Source organism: Scardinius erythrophthalmus (genome assembly GCF_964197995.2).
Source record: "Scardinius erythrophthalmus genome assembly, chromosome: 6".
In the NCBI taxonomy this organism is placed as follows: Eukaryota; Metazoa; Chordata; class Actinopteri; order Cypriniformes; family Leuciscidae; genus Scardinius; species Scardinius erythrophthalmus.
The window spans coordinates 2,790,274-2,810,732 of record NC_138226.1 but is presented as its reverse complement, the minus strand read 5'-3'; the positions used below and the strand labels follow the sequence as shown (position 1 = coordinate 2,810,732).

Genomic DNA, 20,459 nt, shown 5'->3' with positions numbered 1-20,459 from the left:
ATCACATATTTCCCTACTATATGTGTGTGACAAAATGTCAGAATTCACAGTACAATAAAAGAGTAGGCGGATGACCTTCTACTTTTTAAATGTACAATAAAATATCTGAGTTACTTTTTCAAATAAGAGCTCTCCTGTCTTGCAGTTCTAGGCTAAATGTGAGCATTCATCTAGTCGTCTCACTTGCACAAAAACAGATTCAGTATTCCTCAAAATTAATAAAAACAGTGAGATGCAAACCTGCAATAATGCTGCTGACCTTTGAAAATCCAATTTAACCACACGAATAAACAAAAATGACGTTTCATTTTTTAGTTTTTAATGCTGAAGTATTGAACTTCCTCTGCGATCCAGAATATAAACACAGCTGAAAGGTTTGTTACAGCCCTCTGAATTTGCATTTTTTTCAGCCAGAGGCTTATTAATTTCATTGTTGATGTGTTGGTTACATTTGCCAAAAACATAACTTCTGTTAAACAAGCAAGCCCAGCCCAGGTGAGAAAAGGTAACTTTTTAGGGAGTAGCGCAATATTGTAACACATTACATTTAAAAGTAACTATCCCCAACACTGACTATAGCAACATGGCAAATGTAGTACGTCCGGATTGAACTGTTTTTTTTGCACTCGCAAAAGTATGTAAAATAAGTACCATACCAAGAGAATATGCGTTTTCGGACGCAACTATAGCTATGGGCCCTATTTTAATATTCTGAAACGCAAGTATCAAACGCGAAACGCAACTTTGTGGGCGGATCTCGGGCGCTGTTGCTATTATACCAGCGGGATAAATGACTCTTGCACCCGACGCAAATCTAAAATGTGTTGGTCTGAAGTCGCTTCATTACTCATAGGTGTGGTTTGGGCGTAATGTGAAAAAAAAAACAATCAGAGCGTCATCTCACATTCCCTTTAAGAGCAGGCGCGCTTGTTGCAAGGCATGTTAACGGCGGATTTGCAGGAGCGGTTCACAGCCGAGGAGACCGACGTTCTCGTCAGGGCCGTAAAACACAGAGAAGTGACATTGGGGATGGAGAAACACCCAGATTAGCTTCAGTTAAACAGGCGTATAATAATTTTGGTAAATGTGTAAGCTAGATTTATGCCTATTTTTTCACATCTTCATGGACACAACAATGATTTCCCTCGTGTGGAATATTTTTCCATTTGTATGGTTAGTAAAAATGAAAACTGCTGCGTCTGTGTAGATGAGAGAATCTAAGTGTGTGTGGGTTGTGCACACGCTACATTATGGCCAAGCATGCGCCCTTAAAATAGCATCTGAACGCGCCGCTGACTTTAGACGAGGTTTCTCCTGGTCTGTGGCGGAATTGTTTTCTGGAACTGCAAAATAGCACCAGGGAACGTTTGTGCCGGAACACGCCTCCTCGTTCCGCTGAACCGCCGCCGGGAGCGCAAGCTCATTCCCTAGTTTACCGACGTGCGTCTGTGGAGGGAAAAGTCGGCTGTGGGTCGGGTGCAAAATAGGAATGATACATGCATCGGTGTACAAAGCCAATTGTGCTGGGTGCAAGATAGGGCCCATGGGCTTGAATGATAGTAAAAGTTGATCTCACCAGTTGCTGGCCCTGAACGCCCCACTCCGCATGCTGCAGTTTAGAGTTCAACACCTCTGGAGGGTCCAGCTGCAAAACCTCCCTACACACACACGACAACGTTCAAATTGACATTATAACAACAGCTTTTACATTTCTGCTGCAGTGGATGCAACAACTTCTACTCTCAACAACACGCATGCTTCCTGGTGCTCTCCTGAAGGTGCGTTGGAGATTAATATTTGGTAAATAAAGTGGTAGATTATGTTTGTTTTGCACAAACAAACCACTCGAGTCGCTTCATAATATTAAGGTTAAACCACTGGAGTCACATGGATTACTTTTAAGATGTCTTTACTACCTTTCCGGGGCTTGAAAGAGGTAGTTTTGTAGACTGTCAATGGAGGGACAGAAATCTCTCAGATTTCATTAAAAAGATCTTCATTTGTGTTCCAAAGATGAATGAAAGTCTTACGGGTTTGGAACGACATGAGGGAGAGTAATTACTGACAGAATTTTCATTTTTGGGTGTTTAGTCGAGTTTAGTCTACTTTTTAAAACAAAGAAAAGAAGTGATGGGAGGATGATGGCTAGTATTTACAAACAGCAGGAAACTCTATATTCATGCATTGTGCGCATAGTAAAATATAAAATCCGATTTTAATCGTGTGACATATAAATGCGCATATGAATAACATTGTTTTTATAATAAGTTGCAGCCCTATCGGACGACAGCAGAACTTGAACTGAACTAAGCTGAATAATGACACTATTGTCTTTTATGTCTGCTTATAGCTAAAACTAAACTCATTTTATAAATGATAAATTTTACAGTTATTGAACTGAACTGTATTGTTCAACATCACAGCCGCATGTTCAAAGCGTCAGTCATATCCGACGCTCCTCTTCTCTCATTAGGACTTAATTAATGACATACTTTTCAGCTCATTTCACATTGTTTACCCAAGAACATCTGGTGCAGCAAAGGCATGTTTAAACACTGAATTTGATTGACTGTATTCTCTGAACATCTGTGAGATCAATAACAGATCTTACTCCACCTGGTGTGAATGTTGTATATGATGTAGGACGCCGTGAATGAGTGCCGGTAAACCTGCAGTCAGAAAACACAACAACAACAAAGATTAAACAAAACCACCTTCAAGAAAGCTCAAATGACTTAAGTAAACACAATCCCATTTTAAACGCATAAATAAACCATATTACTAAAATGAGAGTTTGTGCACTGCAAAAAAAATATATTTTCCTGCTCAATTTTTGTCAAGTTTTCCAGAACAAATATCTAAACATTCTTAAATCAAGATAGATTTACTGGAGAAGCAAAATTAATTCAGATATTAGCTTTTTCATGGTCAAACCACAACATTACACACTAAAGAAAGATGAGCATGGAAAAAAGCATAATAGGACCCCTTAAAAAAATGCAAAGCTTCATAAAAAAAAAAAGAGCACATCTGTTAAATTCCTGAAAACATCACACACCTGTTTAACATTGTAGGCGAAAAGCACATACTTCATGTCCGGGCTTAAAGAGTATTTGGTGGCTTTAAAAGTGTCCTGGAAAAAAGAAGAAAACATGGGTGTCATCCTCACTTCTGCACGGGATCATAAACATTCATATCCCCAAAACTACAGGCTTTTTTAAAAAAATAATTAACATTTAGCAAATTGTGCAAGGTGTCTTAACTTTTGAGCTCAATTGTATGTTCAGCCAGTGTTTCTACATCAGTAAATAGTTTATTTGGCCAAATGCAAAACTATGCAGAACAAAAATGCATTGAAAAATATAAAAAAAGCTCACAGGAAAAAGCATACGGTCACGCTTTATATTAGGGTCCAATTCTCACACTTAACTCTGACTTTTGCCTCAATAAACTCCTAATTCCTGCTTATTAAAAGTTAGAGCAGCTAATATACTAGTAATATGCATGATAATAAGCAACTAGTTAATAGCAAGAATTGGACCCTAAATTAAAGTGTTACCAAGCATACATTCACCACAACACAAGTTATTAATATTCCACTGGTTCTCTCTTGTTTTGTTTTTGCATGTGTTCATTGTATGACAGCCTTGATCAAAATGATATCGGCTCAATCTGGCATGTTTCATTGCGTTATCATCACAAATAAAACAATCCAAGCACAACTATGCAATATGACAACAAAATATTTAACAAATTTTGAATAATATTTCAATAATGGCTGAAGATGTTCATTTTCCTAGGCAAGATATCACTTTACTGTATAAATAATATTCACTCACAAATGTGACGTTCTTCAGCACGACCTCAGTCTGGTTCGTGAGGATGTTAAACCTGATCACATGTCCATCGTGGTTTTTGTAGATAACCTCAGATTCTGATAAAGAGTTAAAAAAAGGAGTTAGTCAATATCTCCTATCTGTGATCAAGATAAATATCTGCCAGCGGGGTTGGAAAAATCAACTTAATTCAAAGTGAAAACAAGAAAACTTTTTGCAGACCCCATTTGCAGATATTTTTTTGTGTTCTCTTTCTCTTTCACCTGTGCTCTAGCTTGTGTCCTGATCTATCTTACACTTCAGATAAACAGGCTGAAAGTAAAGCAGGACTGTTCATCCGTTTCACGGTGAGTCATTCACATTTATGAGCTGCTTGACGGTTGTAAAGGTAAATTTCCGGTTTGAGACTCTTGCAGAGCTGCAGTGAGGAAAAGCAGACGACACGTAAAATAGAGTAATAGATCTCTCAGTAGCAAACACAAAAACAGAACAAAACACTTGACTGTTGAAAGCAGAAAGCATCTGGAAGACTGTGAAACTCTGATTAAAAGAGGATCTATTATGCCCTTTTTCACTTTGATATAAAAATTTGGATGACTAGTAAGTTCCTACTACTTAATTCTGAAAAAACAGAGTTTCTAATTATTGGGCAAAAAACCTCCGCACGTACAGTACTAACCCAGAATACTGTCTAACACTTGATGGCTGCTCTGTCAAGTCCTCGTCATCGTTTAGGAACCTGGGTGTGTGTGTGTGTGCTCTTTGATACCAATCTTTCATTTGAAAGCCACGTTTCTAGCATCTGTAAAACCGCATTCTTCCATCTTAAAAATATATATAAATTACGCCATATGCTTTCAATGACAAATGCGGAACAGTTAGTTCATACGTTCATGACCTCAAGGCTAGATTACTGTAATGCTCTACTGGGTGGTTGCCCTGCACGCTTAATAAACAAACTACAGCTGGTCCAAAACGCAGCAGCTCGAGTTCTTACTACAACAAGAAAGTATGACCGTATTAGCCCCGTTCAGTCAACACTGCACTGGCTCCCGATTAAACATTGTATAAATGTTAAACTATTACTGACTACTTACAAAGCACTGAATGGTTTAGCTCCGCAGTACTTGAGCGAGCTCTTAACGCATTATAGTCCTTCACGTCTATTGCGATCTCAAAATTCTGGCCAGTTGATAATACCTAGAATGTCAAAATCGACTGCTGGCGGTAGATCCTTTTCCTATTTAGCACCAAAACTCTGGAACAGTCTTCCTAACATTGTCCGGGAAGCAGACACACTCTGTCAGTTTAAATCTAGACTAAAAACACATCTCTTTTACCTGGCATTCATATAGAACATTACATTTCTATTATTCAGATCTGTTAATTGATTATTAGGCTGTATAGATTAGGTCAGCCGGAACCGGGGACTCTTCCTATATGTACTCGTTACATCATAAGAAGAATGGCATCTATGCTAATGTTAGTCTTTCTGTTTATTCTGAGGTTTACTGAAGTCAGCCGGATCCGGGCCGTATCCAGATCAGATGATGGACCTGCGCCTGCACACGTCCACGACGCATCCCTGAAGTGCCAGCCTCATCAGCCCTGTGAAGGCCTCATCCACATGACAGCCATCGGCACTGATCCTCAACAAACTCGTCTCCACACCGGCGTGATGACTCTGACTTCCAACCAGACGGAACTGGATAATATTCTGAATGTTCTGATCCAATCTGACTTCTGACCTGTAATGCAGCCTGGATCATAATCTTACACTGTTCGCTCGTTGGCCAGAGGAGAACTGAGCGACTGAGTCTCACAAGGTGTTTTTCTCCATTCTGTCACTGATGGAGTTTTTGGTTCCTAGCCACTGTTGCCTTGGCTTTTGGCTTGCTTAGATGGGGACATTAAATATTCAACAATATTATTGATCTGCCTTACTTAAGGTGGACGATGATGCAATTTTCTTCTAGAAACAAACTTTGTTGTATTATTTTCATGTTATCAATGTGGAGCTGCAGTGAAGCAATCTGTATTGTAAAAAGCGCTATATAAATAAAGGTGAATTGACTTGAATTGACTTTTTCAAAGTCTTGATTTTGTTTTTGGGCTCTACTAGAATTTCATGCTTGAATGTTTAAAGCTTGAGCAATGAGAACATGCTAAAGTGAAGGAGATCTTTAAAAGGCCTATTGCTATCAGAAGGTTTCTGGATTGCCAAGCAAGCTAAAGGCAATCTTACGAGCGGATGTAGAGCTGCTAAAGGCCCATATGTCAAATAATTACTGCTAAATAATGCATAAACATAAAAACATTTGTTTAAAAGGCTAATTGTAAAAAGGTATTTTTCTGACCATTTTCTTTTTTTTTGTCAAATGCTTGCGGCATACGGCTGTGTGCGACTGTAATTGGTTGAATGCACTTGCATCTCAAAATGCTTTTACGATGCGAGATTAATGTGAACAGTCAGTTATGTCTTAAAGTGGTATTTCACCACTGACAGAAAGGGCTTTCAATAAAACTTAGCTTTAAAGCTTCAACAACAATAATGCAGTGGACATGGTGCCATCCCCGGATGCGCCTGAACACAGTCAAATACCAGCTTGCTTTAGTAGGTAATACTTAGCAAACTTTTAATCACAATAGTGTCGAGTCGGTTGACTAGCTGAAAATAATCATAAATATGGAGAGAATGACACAACGGACAATCTGAAAAACCTCAGTGTTTGTAGTCAACATTTCAAAGAGGATGATAACGAACAGTGTTTTGGGCCAAAAGGAGGACTAAACCTGAAAGAAAGCTGTTGCCATAGTTCTCCATTTGTACCATAATGCTGTTTAAAGGCTTGACAAAGTATGATAACATTTTCAGTGATAAAGCTACTCTTAATAAGAATAGAAAAACGAATCTATTAATAACCCTCTGACGATCCGACGGTCCGTGGGCGGAGATACAAAAAAGCGGAAGTACAATCTGTGGTTTTCACAAAATCTGACGGAAAATGTGAATTTCTCGGCCCAGTAACACGGAGAAAGAGTAAACATTGTTCATTTGAGGACTTAGACAGACAGGACAAAAAAAAAAATCTGATATGTCAAAATATATCTGTGCTTTAGTGTGAGTCCAGCCTATTAGATCTCCCGATGCCCATGATGTCCTCAGGAATAATCGAAAAACAGTAAAGCTGAGAAAGCCACTGGAGAAATGCTGCTGTGAAATATTTATTCTCTTGAACTGATGTGATGCGTGGACTCGTTCTGTGGTTCATGCGCTGCACGTTCACACAAGCGCTCGCTAGAGGACGATCTACACACAGATGCTCGGCTCTCAGGGTCACATCAGATCAGCTAGATCGCGTCCGAGACACTCTGAAGAACAGCGTTAAGCTGAAGACTGGAGTGACTGCAGGACTCTGATAAGCACGGGTTTGTCTGGAAGCTCAACTGCATCACACACACACAAACACACACAATGAAATATTCATGCTGCTGCTGCTGCCAGTGTAAGACCTGAGTGATCCTTCCCTATTCCTGTTGCCATAGCAACTACCACATCTAGATACTTCCTCACACACACACACACACAAACCGCCAACGCCTGTGATGCCCGATATGGCAAAAATATTTTAAGAGTCGCTAGATGATATTTAAGGAACTGAAATGTCAAGTTCTCAAAGACACGTCACATCACGTGCTTCTGGATTATTCACACACACTGATTTCCTATAGGCTGGCCCGAATAGTTCTTCCTCGTCTCATTGATTCTTATGATGCAGGAAATACTATAGGAATAAGTCTTGTTGATCAGTAATGAGCTGTAACGGGAAGATGCATGACACACTGTACACTTACAGCCTCATAAGGCTGGGCGATAAAGACAAAATCACATCTGGGTATTTTTGGGCAAAATAGTGATATACTGTACAATATACACTGCCGTTTTGTTATGCTTTTAAAAGAAGTCCTGTGATCAAAGCTGAATTTTCAGCATCATTACTCCAGTCTTCAGTGTCACATGAGCCTTCAGAAATCACTCTAATACGATGATTTGATGCTCAAGAAACATTTATGATTATTTTCAATGTAAAAAAAAAAGAAAAAAAAAGGTAAGAATCAGGATTCTTAGATGAATAGAAAGTAAAAAAAAAAAAGCAAATAGAAATATTTTGTAACATTATACACTACCGTTCAAAAGTTTGGGGTCAGTACGGCTTGTTTTGTTTTTGGGAAAGAAATTAATGTTTATTCAGCAAGGATGCATTAAATTGATCAAAAGTGACAGTAAGGACATTTATAGTGCTATAAAAGATTCCATTTCATATAAATGATGTTCTTTTGAACTTTATATTCAAAGAATCCTGAAAAAAATTGTACAAAACTGTTTTCAACATTGATCATAATCATAAATGTTTTTTGAGCAGCAAATCCTCATATTAGAATGATTTCTGAAGGATCATGTGACACTGAAGACTGGAGTAATGATGCTGAAAATTCAGCTTTGATCACAGGAATAAATTACACTTTAAAATATATTCAAATAGAAAACAGTTTTTACTGAATTTTGTATCAAAATAAATGCAGCCTGGGTGTATAATCTCAGTATATTAGCCTAGATTTGATCACTCCATTACTATAGACACGGCAGCGCACTTTCCCTAAAGTCTGTGAAGTTTAGCGGAGACCCACTTGCATAAGGCTCATCCACTCCTGACAGCAAGATGGAAATATTTGCATGACTTTTTAGCATTTACAGATGGAGAATACACCTGTGAAATTATGTTAAGTTATGCACTGAGGAAAACACATCTCAAACGCATTAAAGCGCACGAGTATCTGTCAGAGCATCTGTCGGGACAAACCATGTTAAGTTATTTTGAAGCCCTGAATATACAGCATGTTTCACGTCTAGGACAAATTGGATTATGCACTTTCCGCACAGCAGCTCACTCTCTGTCCTCCGCTCGTAATATTAAGCTGCTGTATATCCATATGAATGGTATTGCCTCATCCTATATAGTTTATACAAATATTTCAATATATATCGTACAAACTCAATATGCCGCCCAGCCCTAACAGCCTCACCGTGCTGTGATAAATAAGGAACATTTTTGAGCAAAGCTTACTGTCAAAACATTAAACATGATATTAAAATGATATATTAATATTCAAATTAAACTGACGGATCCGAACTGAACACAAAAACGGTCAGAGCTGCTGAAATTGGCATTCACAATGTGACTGGACTGCAAAAATGTATTTTCTTTCTTAGATATTTGTACTGGAAAACAAGACAAAATACTAAACATTCTTAATCGAGACATTTACTAAAGAAACAAATGACTTTAGATATTAAGTTTTGTTTTCTGAAAAATGTGTCAAAATGAAGTGAGTTTAGGCTTAAAACATGTTTTTGTCATTTGTGGGTTCAGGAAGTCAGAAGAATCAAGTTCCAACACAACGTTTAATGATAGATATCCACAAGGAAGGCAAACAAGCAAGGTAACACACAAGCAGGGTAACACACACAAGCAAGGTAACACACAAGCAGGGTAACACACACAAGCAAGGTAACACACAAGCAGGGTAACACACACAAGCAAGGTAACACACAAGCAGGGTAACACACACAAGCAGGGTAACACACACAAGCAGGGTAACACACAAGCAGGGTAACACACACAAGCAAGGTAACACACAAGCAGGGTAACACACACAAGCAGGGTAACACACAAGCAGGGTAACACACACAAGCAGGGTAACACACACACACTGCAAAAAATGCTTTTCTTACTTAGTATTTACTTAGTTCCCAGTCCAAATATCAAACATTTCTTAAATCAAGATGCATTAGTAGTAAAGTAGTAATTAGTAGTAAAGTAGTAGTAAAATTACATTAGATATTTAGTCTTGTTTTCTGGGGAAATAAATACAAATTAAGTGATTTTTTTGTGTAAAATAAGCAAAATTATCTGCCAATGGGGTAAGAAAAATAATCCTTGGTACTATACGGTTATCCGGACCACACCTGACCACACATGACCACAACCGCTCTTGGTTGGTCGTAACCCCAGTGACGGGTAGGTTTAGGGGCGGGGTTGGGGTATGTCATCACATGTGGTCCGGATAACCGTATAGTACCTAATCCTGTTCCTGGTGGAATTAAGATTATTTTTCTCACCCCATTGGCAGATAATTTTGCTTTTTTTAAGCATCAACTCACTTCATTTTAATTAATTCCCCCGGAAAACAGGACATAATATCTTTTGTCATTTTACTCATCTAGTAAATGTATCTTGATTTAAGAATTTTTTGATACTTGGACTGGAAACAAGAAAAAAACACTGAGTAAGAAAACTCAGCAATTTTATTTTATTTTTTTTGCAGCGCATAGGGTAACGGTGATCGGACAGAGAATGAATGTGAGGGACCAACTTATATAGCAAACACAAATTAGGATGATTAACAGAACACAGCTGACACATATGAACTAATAATGAGGAACGGGAAAACTGACCAAAGGAACACGTGATAAACATGAAAACAAACTAAAAGTCCATGATAATGAAACTAACTGAACATAACGTGACAGTTTTCTCTTTGAATAAAGATTATGTTTCTGACTCCACTGGCAGATATTTGTTCTTCTTTTAAGCCTAAACTCACTTCATTTTGACACATTTTTCTGAAAACAAGACTTATTAACTTAAGTAATTACTTGCTTCTCAAGTAAATGCTTCTTGATTTAAGAATGCTAAGTATTTTTGTCCAGTAGAAATATCTAAGAAAGGAAATTATTATTCGAATTTATTAGGATTAACTCCTTGAGATGTATCATCTCGTTTTGTATCAAATGTATTTTTGCAGTGAATCTTAACATGTTGCTCAGAGATGTTTTCCTTTTATTCATCCTGGTGGTTTTCTAATGTTTATCTGCGGTAATGATCAATCATCCTCTGCGATCAGCTGTGCTTAAGAGCTTGTGATGGTGTACAGATGATTAATGAATGAGAGCCATTAGAAATTAATGATGCGTGTGGATCTCTGGTCATATTGTCTTACCGTTGATCCAGAGAGCTTCAGGGTCGTGCACGCTGAAATCTGCACTGAAAAGATCCTCCACCGCCAACTTGGTGTCACTGCCCGGTAGCGTGTCCACTGTCACACACACACACACACACACACACACACACACACACACACAGACAGACACAGACAGACACGAGCGTCACGAGCAGTAATGGAGCCGCTGAAGGCCACAGGTGTCACACTTTACATAAACAAACAGCAGATTCACTAACACACAGACTCAAGACTTTAGCAATGCAGAGGTTTGGTTACACTTGGTTTCGATAGTCCACTTTAAACATTCTACTAACTATAAGTAACTTTGTCAACTAACTCATTAATCTGCAACTATAGTAGTGGGCTAAAGTGATGTCCAGCTTAGAAAAATGTAATCTTCCCCTGTATTAAAATATAATTCAAAATGTTAATGAGTTTGTAAGTTTATTTAAAGAGTTTAGCATATTGCATAGTTGTGCTTGGGTTTTATTTGTGATGATAACGCACTGAAACATGCCAAATTGCGCCAACATCATTTTTATCCAGGCTGTCATACAAAGAAATTATGAACAGAGAGAGAACCTAGGAAATATTAATAATGGATTATGTTGTAGTCCATGTATGCTTTTTCCTTTTTGTTCTTCTATGCGATTTTTTGCATAGTAAAATAAAACCTGTCGCTGAAATGTGCCTTTTTTGCCAAATAATTTTGTCAGACAAATACCATAACCAAGTTTAGTGTTTTGTTCTTCCCTCATATTTAACATATTTCAAAAAATATAATATATTTTCCTCATATTTTGATGGTTTCATCGAACTTGTAGAGTTATTCCCCCCAGACATCACTTTTGGCCACTACTGTAGATGTCAACTAACTCTCATTAGACTATTAGTAGACTGGTACTGTAGGTTAAGGTTAGTAGAATAAGATACTTATAGTCAGTAGAAAGTCTGTTGGAGAGCATCTGAATAAAGTGTTAGCTGATATTGAACGGACACTCTAATACTCAAATGATTGTTAGTTGACATGAAGTTGCAAAGTTACTGATAGTTAGTAGTAGGGGAGTGCAGCGGAGCCAATATCTGTATCTGTATCTGTAACAATCTCAAAATTAATCATATCTGTATTCGGATAAAACCGGAAGTGGGCCGGGCTTTACCCGGAAGTTTGTACAAGTAATTGAGAAGATTGTTAGGTCCATGGGTTTACTATCAGTTTTCTTCATTGCTATCACTGAACAAATATGTGTTGTATAAGTGATAAAATTATATTTTTTATTACGATTATAACATTTATTTAAATATCTTCTAACTGTCAGAGCCGATAGCCTTGTACAGGTAATGCTTTGAGGTGTAATGCAGTTGTGCTTCAGGCGACCCGAGTTTGAGTCCCAGCTCGGGGACCTTTCCCTGATTAAAAAGTTCTAAAGTTGGAATAACCACAACCTCAAATAAGAGGAGTCTGAAGTGTTAACAGTTACGCATTGAGGTGTTTGGTCAGGTGACACATGTATCAGCCAATCAGATCATGGAGTGTCATTTTGAACGGCAGTGTTTTGAAATGGCAGACATGTGACTTAATGTCAGATTGTTGTGTCTTATACAGAGAACCGTGTTCAGTGTGTTTAAAAAGTGCCATTTTGCATTGCAAAATGTGTGTAAAGCATAAAATGTGTTTAGACTTTTGAAGAGGTTTTGCTCTCGGTGTCTGTTTAAATAATTGTGCTGTGCGTGTCATTTTAGTGTGTTAGCAATTGGAAAAAAACCCTGTATATTCATCATTAGGGGTTTGCTGTACCTGGAGTGAGGAGGATCACAGACATGGTGATGAGAGAACAGACCACCAGAATGACCAGCAGAGCGATCGCAATCCCCTTCCAGTTCCTCTGAGGTGGACTCATGCCACCCAGATCCTACAGGAAAGACAAACAGACACGTTATTTTATAAAACAGCCAAAAAAAAGAAAGAAGAAGCAAAGTTGAGGGTTCAACATCTAGTAATGCTTTACTGAAGCTGTTAATAAAGGTTTAATTTGAGTTCATTTGTATTCACTGAGGGATGAGTCTAAATGATCTGGGTAAATGTCTTGTATAAGACGTGCTCGGAAATTCGTTTGAAAAAACACTGCAATATTCCTATAAGCAAGAGTTGCGGATAACTGAGCTCAAACACAGCCGAAAGATCAGCAGAGGCAGTTTTTCAGACTCTGTGATGTTCAAACTAGTTGAATTGGAGACAAGGTTTCTGTCAGATGGATCAAGGCCTTCTGCTCCAACACTTTAGAGCTTATTCCACCTTAAATGTTCTGAGAAGCAGCTGTGGAGACGTCATTCATCTTCTCTCCCTCCCTGCTGGGTTCTGCCAACAAGTTACTTTAAACCTTTAGGCTATCTTCTCAAAGAACTAGAAACGCTGAACACATTTCCGTTCACTTATGAAAGCTAATGGCGCTTTCAGGCTGAAGTGAGCAGTCAGAGAACTCGTCAACTCTCCACATGGACATCATGTAATAAAACACAAACAAGGTGATGTACAGTGCTGGTCTTGGTGGCAATTATATCTTGTCAGAAATATTGCATTGCCCGCTGTTGGCATTGAGCCTGGTGGACCTTGATGCCTCGGCGCCTCGCCACAGCCAATTACGCTGCATGCTTATTGGCTCACCAACCCTCTACAATGTGAGTATATTTCACTCTGGGCGACTAAATAATGTCTATCATTAGCCATTGGCTAATAAATTCTTAGATTTTACTCGCCAGTGTGTGTGTGTTAGATACCAAGTATAAGTTTAGCATAGATATATTTTCACTCGCTGAACACTGACTGAGCGCTTGAGAGTTTCGCTCTTCATCAAGAGATCTGTGCTGGTATTTCAAATGCAGCTCAGCTCAGTTTGATGCACCGTAAACTCTAGTGTAAAGGCACACGACTCGCCGTCCCGTTTCTCACACACGCAAAGAGAGAGAGAGAGCGAGAGAGAGTCTTACATACCACGCAAAATCGACGCACTACGTGTAAACAATTTTCTTGTTTGTATTTTCCTGTCAAAATAACGGAGTTCGTCTGGAATTAGTCAGCTTTTAAGAACAAGCAGAACACATGCAGGTTTCTCCGCTAGTGGGCGGAGCTTATGCACACACGGCAATCTCATTGGATGGCGCTCAACCCTGTTTTAATCTCAGCAAATCAGTTCGAGCGAACGCTGACAACAGGATTAACATTCATGAACCCAGCAACTCATGTGTTGAATATTGTCATTATTAGAAGTAGAATTAGTAGTAGGATTATCTTTTAGTAATAATTACTATTATCAATTATTATTATCTTTTTTTTTTTTTTACAGAAACAATGAATGACCAACATCTTCATTACCACCACCAGTCCTAAGATCAGCTAAAATGACAAATATGCATTCATGCATGATTATCAAGTTTTAGTTTGAATTACTAAAGTTCTATCATTAAATAATGCTTGATTATCATAATATCATAATATAATGTTTGATTGACTGATCTTAAGAGTGTACATTTAGATATTTAAAAAGCTGTGCCATTTTACAATGATAAGCTAAATTGGTGGAATTATATATATATGATTTGATATATACAGTATATAAAATAGTATATCAGTCAGACGAGTAACCCAAAAAATTGACTAGCCAATGGCAATTCTATTGCTAAGGTGTGTGTAGAGGGTTGCTCACTGACGTTGATGAGATTAACCCCTTGGGTATCGTAATTTGGTGCCAAAAAACATTTTTTGATACTCGATGTTATCGAGGCAATTCGGTCGGTGCCTAAAAAGTATCGAACTCGAAACCCAGTCATAGTCATACCTGTACATTATGTCTTCAGTCAGGGATAAATCGCTCTCCTTTCAGAGAATCATAAACCATTTAAATACTGCAAACATCAATTAACAGACTCGTGTCCAACAGACTTCAAGGTTTTAACTCTCGCTCTCTGTCTGCAGAACCACCATCTGTGAGTTATTTTTATGAAAGAAGGGTTTCAGGAGGTTTAAACAATGTGATATGCTAAAAAACCGCAGATCTGAAGAATGATTTGGCATTAGCTGTGATTTCACTTGATGGCAGTAATACGAAAATAAAATGAACTCATCAAACTTTGGGTGTGAGCGTCTGTACACGTGTTTAAAGACGGAGAGAGAGTGTGCGCCTCTATTTTTAGCGAGGCAACACGTGTAATGGCTGCTTGCCTTGACCTCGCTGAGGGCACATGTAGGACGGTCAAAGGGACGGACAGATTCACCCAATCATCATTCATCTCTTAAATGAGCAGAAGTCCTCAGGTTCGTATGCTTGATGTCACTTGCATTCCCTCGCCATGAAACACGATAATCGATCACGTTTACTAATGTAGCAGAAGACCGAAGACACGTGTGACTGCTCAAAATCCATAAATGCAATAAACTGCAAGTCTACATAAGCAAATGTCAAATGCAAAATGTTTCTAACATTTACTGTATGTATTACTGAAAGGTCTGGTCAATGTCAGAATTATAAAATGGACATCACAACATATGGCCTTTGGAAACCTGCCTCTACAACTAGGCTGGGTAATATATGACCAAAATCTTATATCACAATAGGAGTAATTTTATTTCATGATAACAGTATATATCATGATATACAGTGAATCAGCATTTGAAGTGGATCAAAACCTTTCATCAAAGTTATACATGAATTTTGATCAATACCAGTTCTTGTCTTAGGATGACTTTGATTAACTTTTTTGATCCACTTCAAATGTTGACTACTGTCGATATTTTTACTTTAAACAAGGTTATATTAAAGGGGTGGTATAATGCCCTTTTAACAAGATGTAAAATAAGTCTCTGATGTCCCCACAGTGTGTATGTGGAGTTTTAGCTCAAAATACCCCACAGATATTTTTATATAGCATGTTAAAATTGTCACTTTTTGAGGGTGAGCAAAAACACACCGTTTTGGGTCTGTCCCTTTAAATGCAAATGAGCTGCTGCTCCCGGCACAGGGGGCGGAGCTTCAACAGCTTGTGTCCTTTTACCTCACACACACATGCACTGAAAATTTCAAAAACTTTTAGCCTTTTATGTTCAAACCGGAGTCAGACAATGATGGAGAGACTCAAGAAGAAGTGACAACATGTAGAAGCAACAGGACATTTCAGAATGGTTAGTTGATGAGTTTATGAAGCTGATGTGTAGTTATCTTCTAGTCATTGATTAGCATATTCTGTCATGATAATCTATAAATCGTGTTCAGGGGGCGGGGTTTATGTAAATTCTAGGGTTGGTGATGTCACTAACCCGGGAGGAATGTGGTGTAGTCTCTACCAGCCGTTTGTTGTAGTCCTTAAAAAGCGATTTCTTTAAAAGCAAATATCTCCCTTTGCTTTGAACTTTGAGCGTTGTAACTTTGCAGATGTTGTTTATGATCAAACAGCAACATTACACGCTAACTAAAGTTAGAAAAGTCAAATCATAATCGACCACCCCTTTAACATCAACCACTGAAACTACAATTCTTGTAACCAATTTCATTATCACAAAAAAATATTATTAGTTTTACTAACATAAGTATATATAAAAAATAAATAAAAATCAAGCTTATAGAAGACAAGTAAACATTTGAGCGTTTTGGCACATAAGTGTGTGTATTCGACTGTTGAAGCCTAATAATGCGGCAAAATGAACTCCGTATGAGCAGCGGATTTATGTGCGTGCGTTCGATGTGTGTGCGCTCAGAAACCATCTCAGACGGCGTGCGCATATGCTGAAATGAATTCTCTTTTGCTGCTTATATGAAGCACCAGAAACACCACACAGGAACATTTCCTCTCACTGATGAAGGCTAACAGCTTCTGATGTAAGATGATGGTTAATGCTTATACATACACACATTTACACAAGATTTTGAATAGAGATAATGCATTTCTATATGTTCACATCCGTTTTTTTTTTTGTTTGTTTTTTGAGTAAGTCTATCCATCAAACCAATAATATTTGATCTTAGGGTCACATGCAGTGTTGCCAACTTGATTAGGGACTTTTCAGACCCCTGTAGCAACTTTTCATTCATTCATTATTTATTTGTAAAGCACATTAAAAACAACCCATGGTTGACCAAAGTGCTGAACAGGACAGAATAATCAGTACAAGGATAATACAATATAATAAATAATTATAAGAGCAATCGATACAATTACAAGCAATAGAATAAATAATACATTGAATATAAAACAATTGAAGGTTAAGAGAGTGCATTAAGGATCCACATTAAGAAAGTGTTTTTTAAGCTTCGATTTAAAGGTGGCAAATGACGAAACTATTGATAGTGGTTGGCTATTCCATAATTTGGGGCCTGCTACTGCAAAAGCTCGGTCACCTCGATGTTTCAGTCTCGATCAATCAGTTGTCTAACAGCTTTATTGGACAGTCATTTGGTTATATATTAAAAATGACAGTATGTAAGCATGGATTAGGAGAGAAAACATGTAAACTGCAGACTGGCGCATTACGTAATCTAGCGACTTTGAGCAGGCTTTAGCTACTTACTGTCCGATTGAAAATAGTTGGCAACACTGGTCACATGTCTAGAGCCCCTGCAATTACACACATCAGAGCATTTGGTGGCGCTAACACAGAATTAAAGGCAAGAATCGTACAAGATAAATGTATTCAAAAGTTTGGGGTCCATAAGATTTTTTAAATGTTTTTGAAATAAGTCTCTTCTGCTCACCAAAAATACAGCAAAACTGTAATATTGTGAAATATTTTTACAATTTAAAATCATGTTTTCTATGTGAACATATGTAAAACTGTAATTTATTCCTGTGATCAAAGCTGAAGCATCATTACTCCAGTCTTCAGTGTCACATGATCCTTCAGAAATCATTCTAATATGATGATTTGATGCTCAAGAAATGTTTCTCATTATTATCAATGTTGAAATCAGTTCATATTTTTGGGGAAACAGGGATACATTTTTTTTTTTTCAGGATTTTTTGCTAAATAGGAAGTTCAAAAGAACAGAGTTTATACATAATACATAAAAAATATATATATTACTGACCCCAAACTTTTGCACGGTAGTGTATATGTACACATATATCAAACCATAAACATGATACGCTTCAGATTTTTACAGTAATGATTGCACAGCCATAATCCAGTAATGAACTACATCATTATAGCACATCCCTGCACACAGACACTGAACTACAGAGACATTTCCACAGAGCGCAGAGCTGTTTTTAGAATCGAGTTTTATGGTTCCCTGCATCTGACATCTTAATGTCATTGTGTGCAATCATTTTGAATAGAAAACAGAGAAACTAATACACACAAGATGATTTAAAATGAATATAATAATATTGCACTGTAAATGTGATTGTTATTCTTTGTGAAGGCATTGTAATGTTGTCAAATACATTCAGCTTAAGGCAGAGAGGTCGAATCGCATCAATGCAATACATAAAGGTAAAGCACTTTTTAGCTGCACTGAAATTTCCTCTGATATTTAAAATGTTGCAACAATATTACCATATTGTCGCTAAATGTTTTGCTTTGATATGACCCCCCCAATTTATTTAAATTGAACAACTATAACTACAAAGTTTTAATAATAATTCTAATTTAATGAGAATAGCACACAAGAGTTCACAACACAACTATAACAATAACGACACCGAGGAATGATATGGTTGGAATCACTTTCAGAGCAATAATTTTATTCCCAACTTTTCCAATAATTTTTCCAACATTGACAGCCAATCAGATTTCATCCAAAAGCTCAAGCTTTTTAAGCGACACACGACTATCGCCCGATATATGTCCATAATTAATGTTATCGTTATTGGCCCAATAAGAAAATTTAGCCGATATATTAATGCCGATAAACAATGGATTATTTACTTGTTCCTTGTGCACTGTTCAACATGATGGTTTGGATTTGCTTGAAATATGATTGAAATCTTTTTTTTTTTTTTTAAGGGAATACAATTAAGTGCAACATGCGAATCGCAAATCTATCATTTAGGCTAAATAAAATTATAATGAGAACATGATTATAATTGTGTGCTTAGGATTTTAATGGTGAGACTATTGTTTTTGTAATCAGGCTCTAAAAAACTATTTAAAAAAAATTGGATTTAGACCAAAATATTGGTTACCGGCTTTCAAATATATAGATTTATTGGTTATCGGTATCAGTCAAAATTGGTGCATCGCTAAAAATTATGGTTCTTAGTACGAATGGGCCTTTACCCTACCAGATATGTGACGCTTTCTCCATTAAACCTTCATTTAAAGGGTGGTGAAATATTACTTTCGATTCAAGAGAAATAGACTGGTTAAGTCTAAGGCTTTGTGACAGTAGATAAGACAGTTTAATGCAGATTTTTCCCACTGTGGTTTGAGACACGTGACCAAAAGCTCAAATTATATTAATCGGGACATTGTCCCCGGCACGAAAGGCACCAAAGAAACGCATTCCTTCTATTCAAAATCTTGTTTGCTCTGAACATGAGTTTGTGATGTAAAAGAGCCTTTACAGTTGCCTCTACCACTCAATCATTCATTCCAATAAATGCCACATTCTCTAGATTAATAACCCATAAAGCAATCATTACCTGGAATGTGCATCTGAAAGGCCAGCTGTGAAAATGAAGGCTAAAACGCATTTTCATTTAAAAAAGGTAAGCTGTATGTTTTATTCTACTCTATATGTCCTAGCAGGAAGACATTTCAGTTTGACTGTAAAGCTACATCAAACTACTCCGACAATGTCTTTCTGTTTTAAAGCGTTGCATGAGCGTGTGAGAGAGACACCGGCGATGGTCTGAAGATACTATAGTGACGGACTCTAACAGGACACAGGTGTACAACATTCAACACAAGCAACCTGCAGAAAACACTTCTGCACGACTGCCTCGTATCACAGCTGAAACACTCACTCGCTCCTCGGGTCATCTGTGGATATATCAGCTGCCAACAAGCATTCAGAATGCAGAATAAACCATGCTAACGCTGAAATGAGTAGCAGCAAAAATATGCCAGAAGAGCAAACTCTGATCTGATGATGAACGAATGCAGTGCCTTTATGCTTAATCACTGTCACATACTTTTAACTTTTATATACTCATGAAAATTTGAATTTTTTTTTATTTTATTTTTTTAATGTCATTACAAGAAAAAAACAGAAAATATATATTTTATTCATGTTACCAGGACTCAGTTGTTAAAAAAAATAAAAGGACATGAATTAACAAAATGTGATTTTGTGTCATTCACCAATTAATTTTTTGGTTTAAGGATTTTTTTTTTAAACTAATGATTCTCAAATGTTATGGAAAAAATTAATAGAATTAATTGATATACCATTTTCCTTTATGCAATATGTGGGGAAAATGTCAATGGGTTTTCCCATTCAATACAACTAACTGTATTTTATTTGCATACTAATGTGATCTTAGGGTAACATGGGGGTAATGAAAAAAAGAGTGTAATAGGAGTAATAATTGGCAACACTTTCATAATATTTCGTAGGAATATTG

General features: G+C 37.3%; 1 protein-coding gene across 2 annotated transcripts in view; it reads right to left on the bottom strand.

Annotated features, from left to right (window-relative positions):
• dpp10 (dipeptidyl peptidase like 10) overlaps nucleotides 1-20,459 on the bottom strand; it is a 69,911-nt gene that overhangs the window by 22,875 nt on the left and 26,577 nt on the right. For both annotated transcript variants that reach the window (XM_081367523.1, XM_081367524.1), the window contains exons 2-7: nucleotides 12,700-12,814; nucleotides 10,899-10,994; nucleotides 3,840-3,934; nucleotides 3,059-3,133; nucleotides 2,617-2,669; nucleotides 1,577-1,658 (exon numbers count right to left, since the gene is read on the bottom strand). In XM_081367523.1, coding sequence (XP_081223649.1) covers nucleotides 1,577-1,658; nucleotides 2,617-2,669; nucleotides 3,059-3,133; nucleotides 3,840-3,934; nucleotides 10,899-10,994; nucleotides 12,700-12,814 — 516 coding nt within the window. The remainder of the gene's footprint in view (nucleotides 1-1,576; nucleotides 1,659-2,616; nucleotides 2,670-3,058; nucleotides 3,134-3,839; nucleotides 3,935-10,898; nucleotides 10,995-12,699; nucleotides 12,815-20,459) is intronic.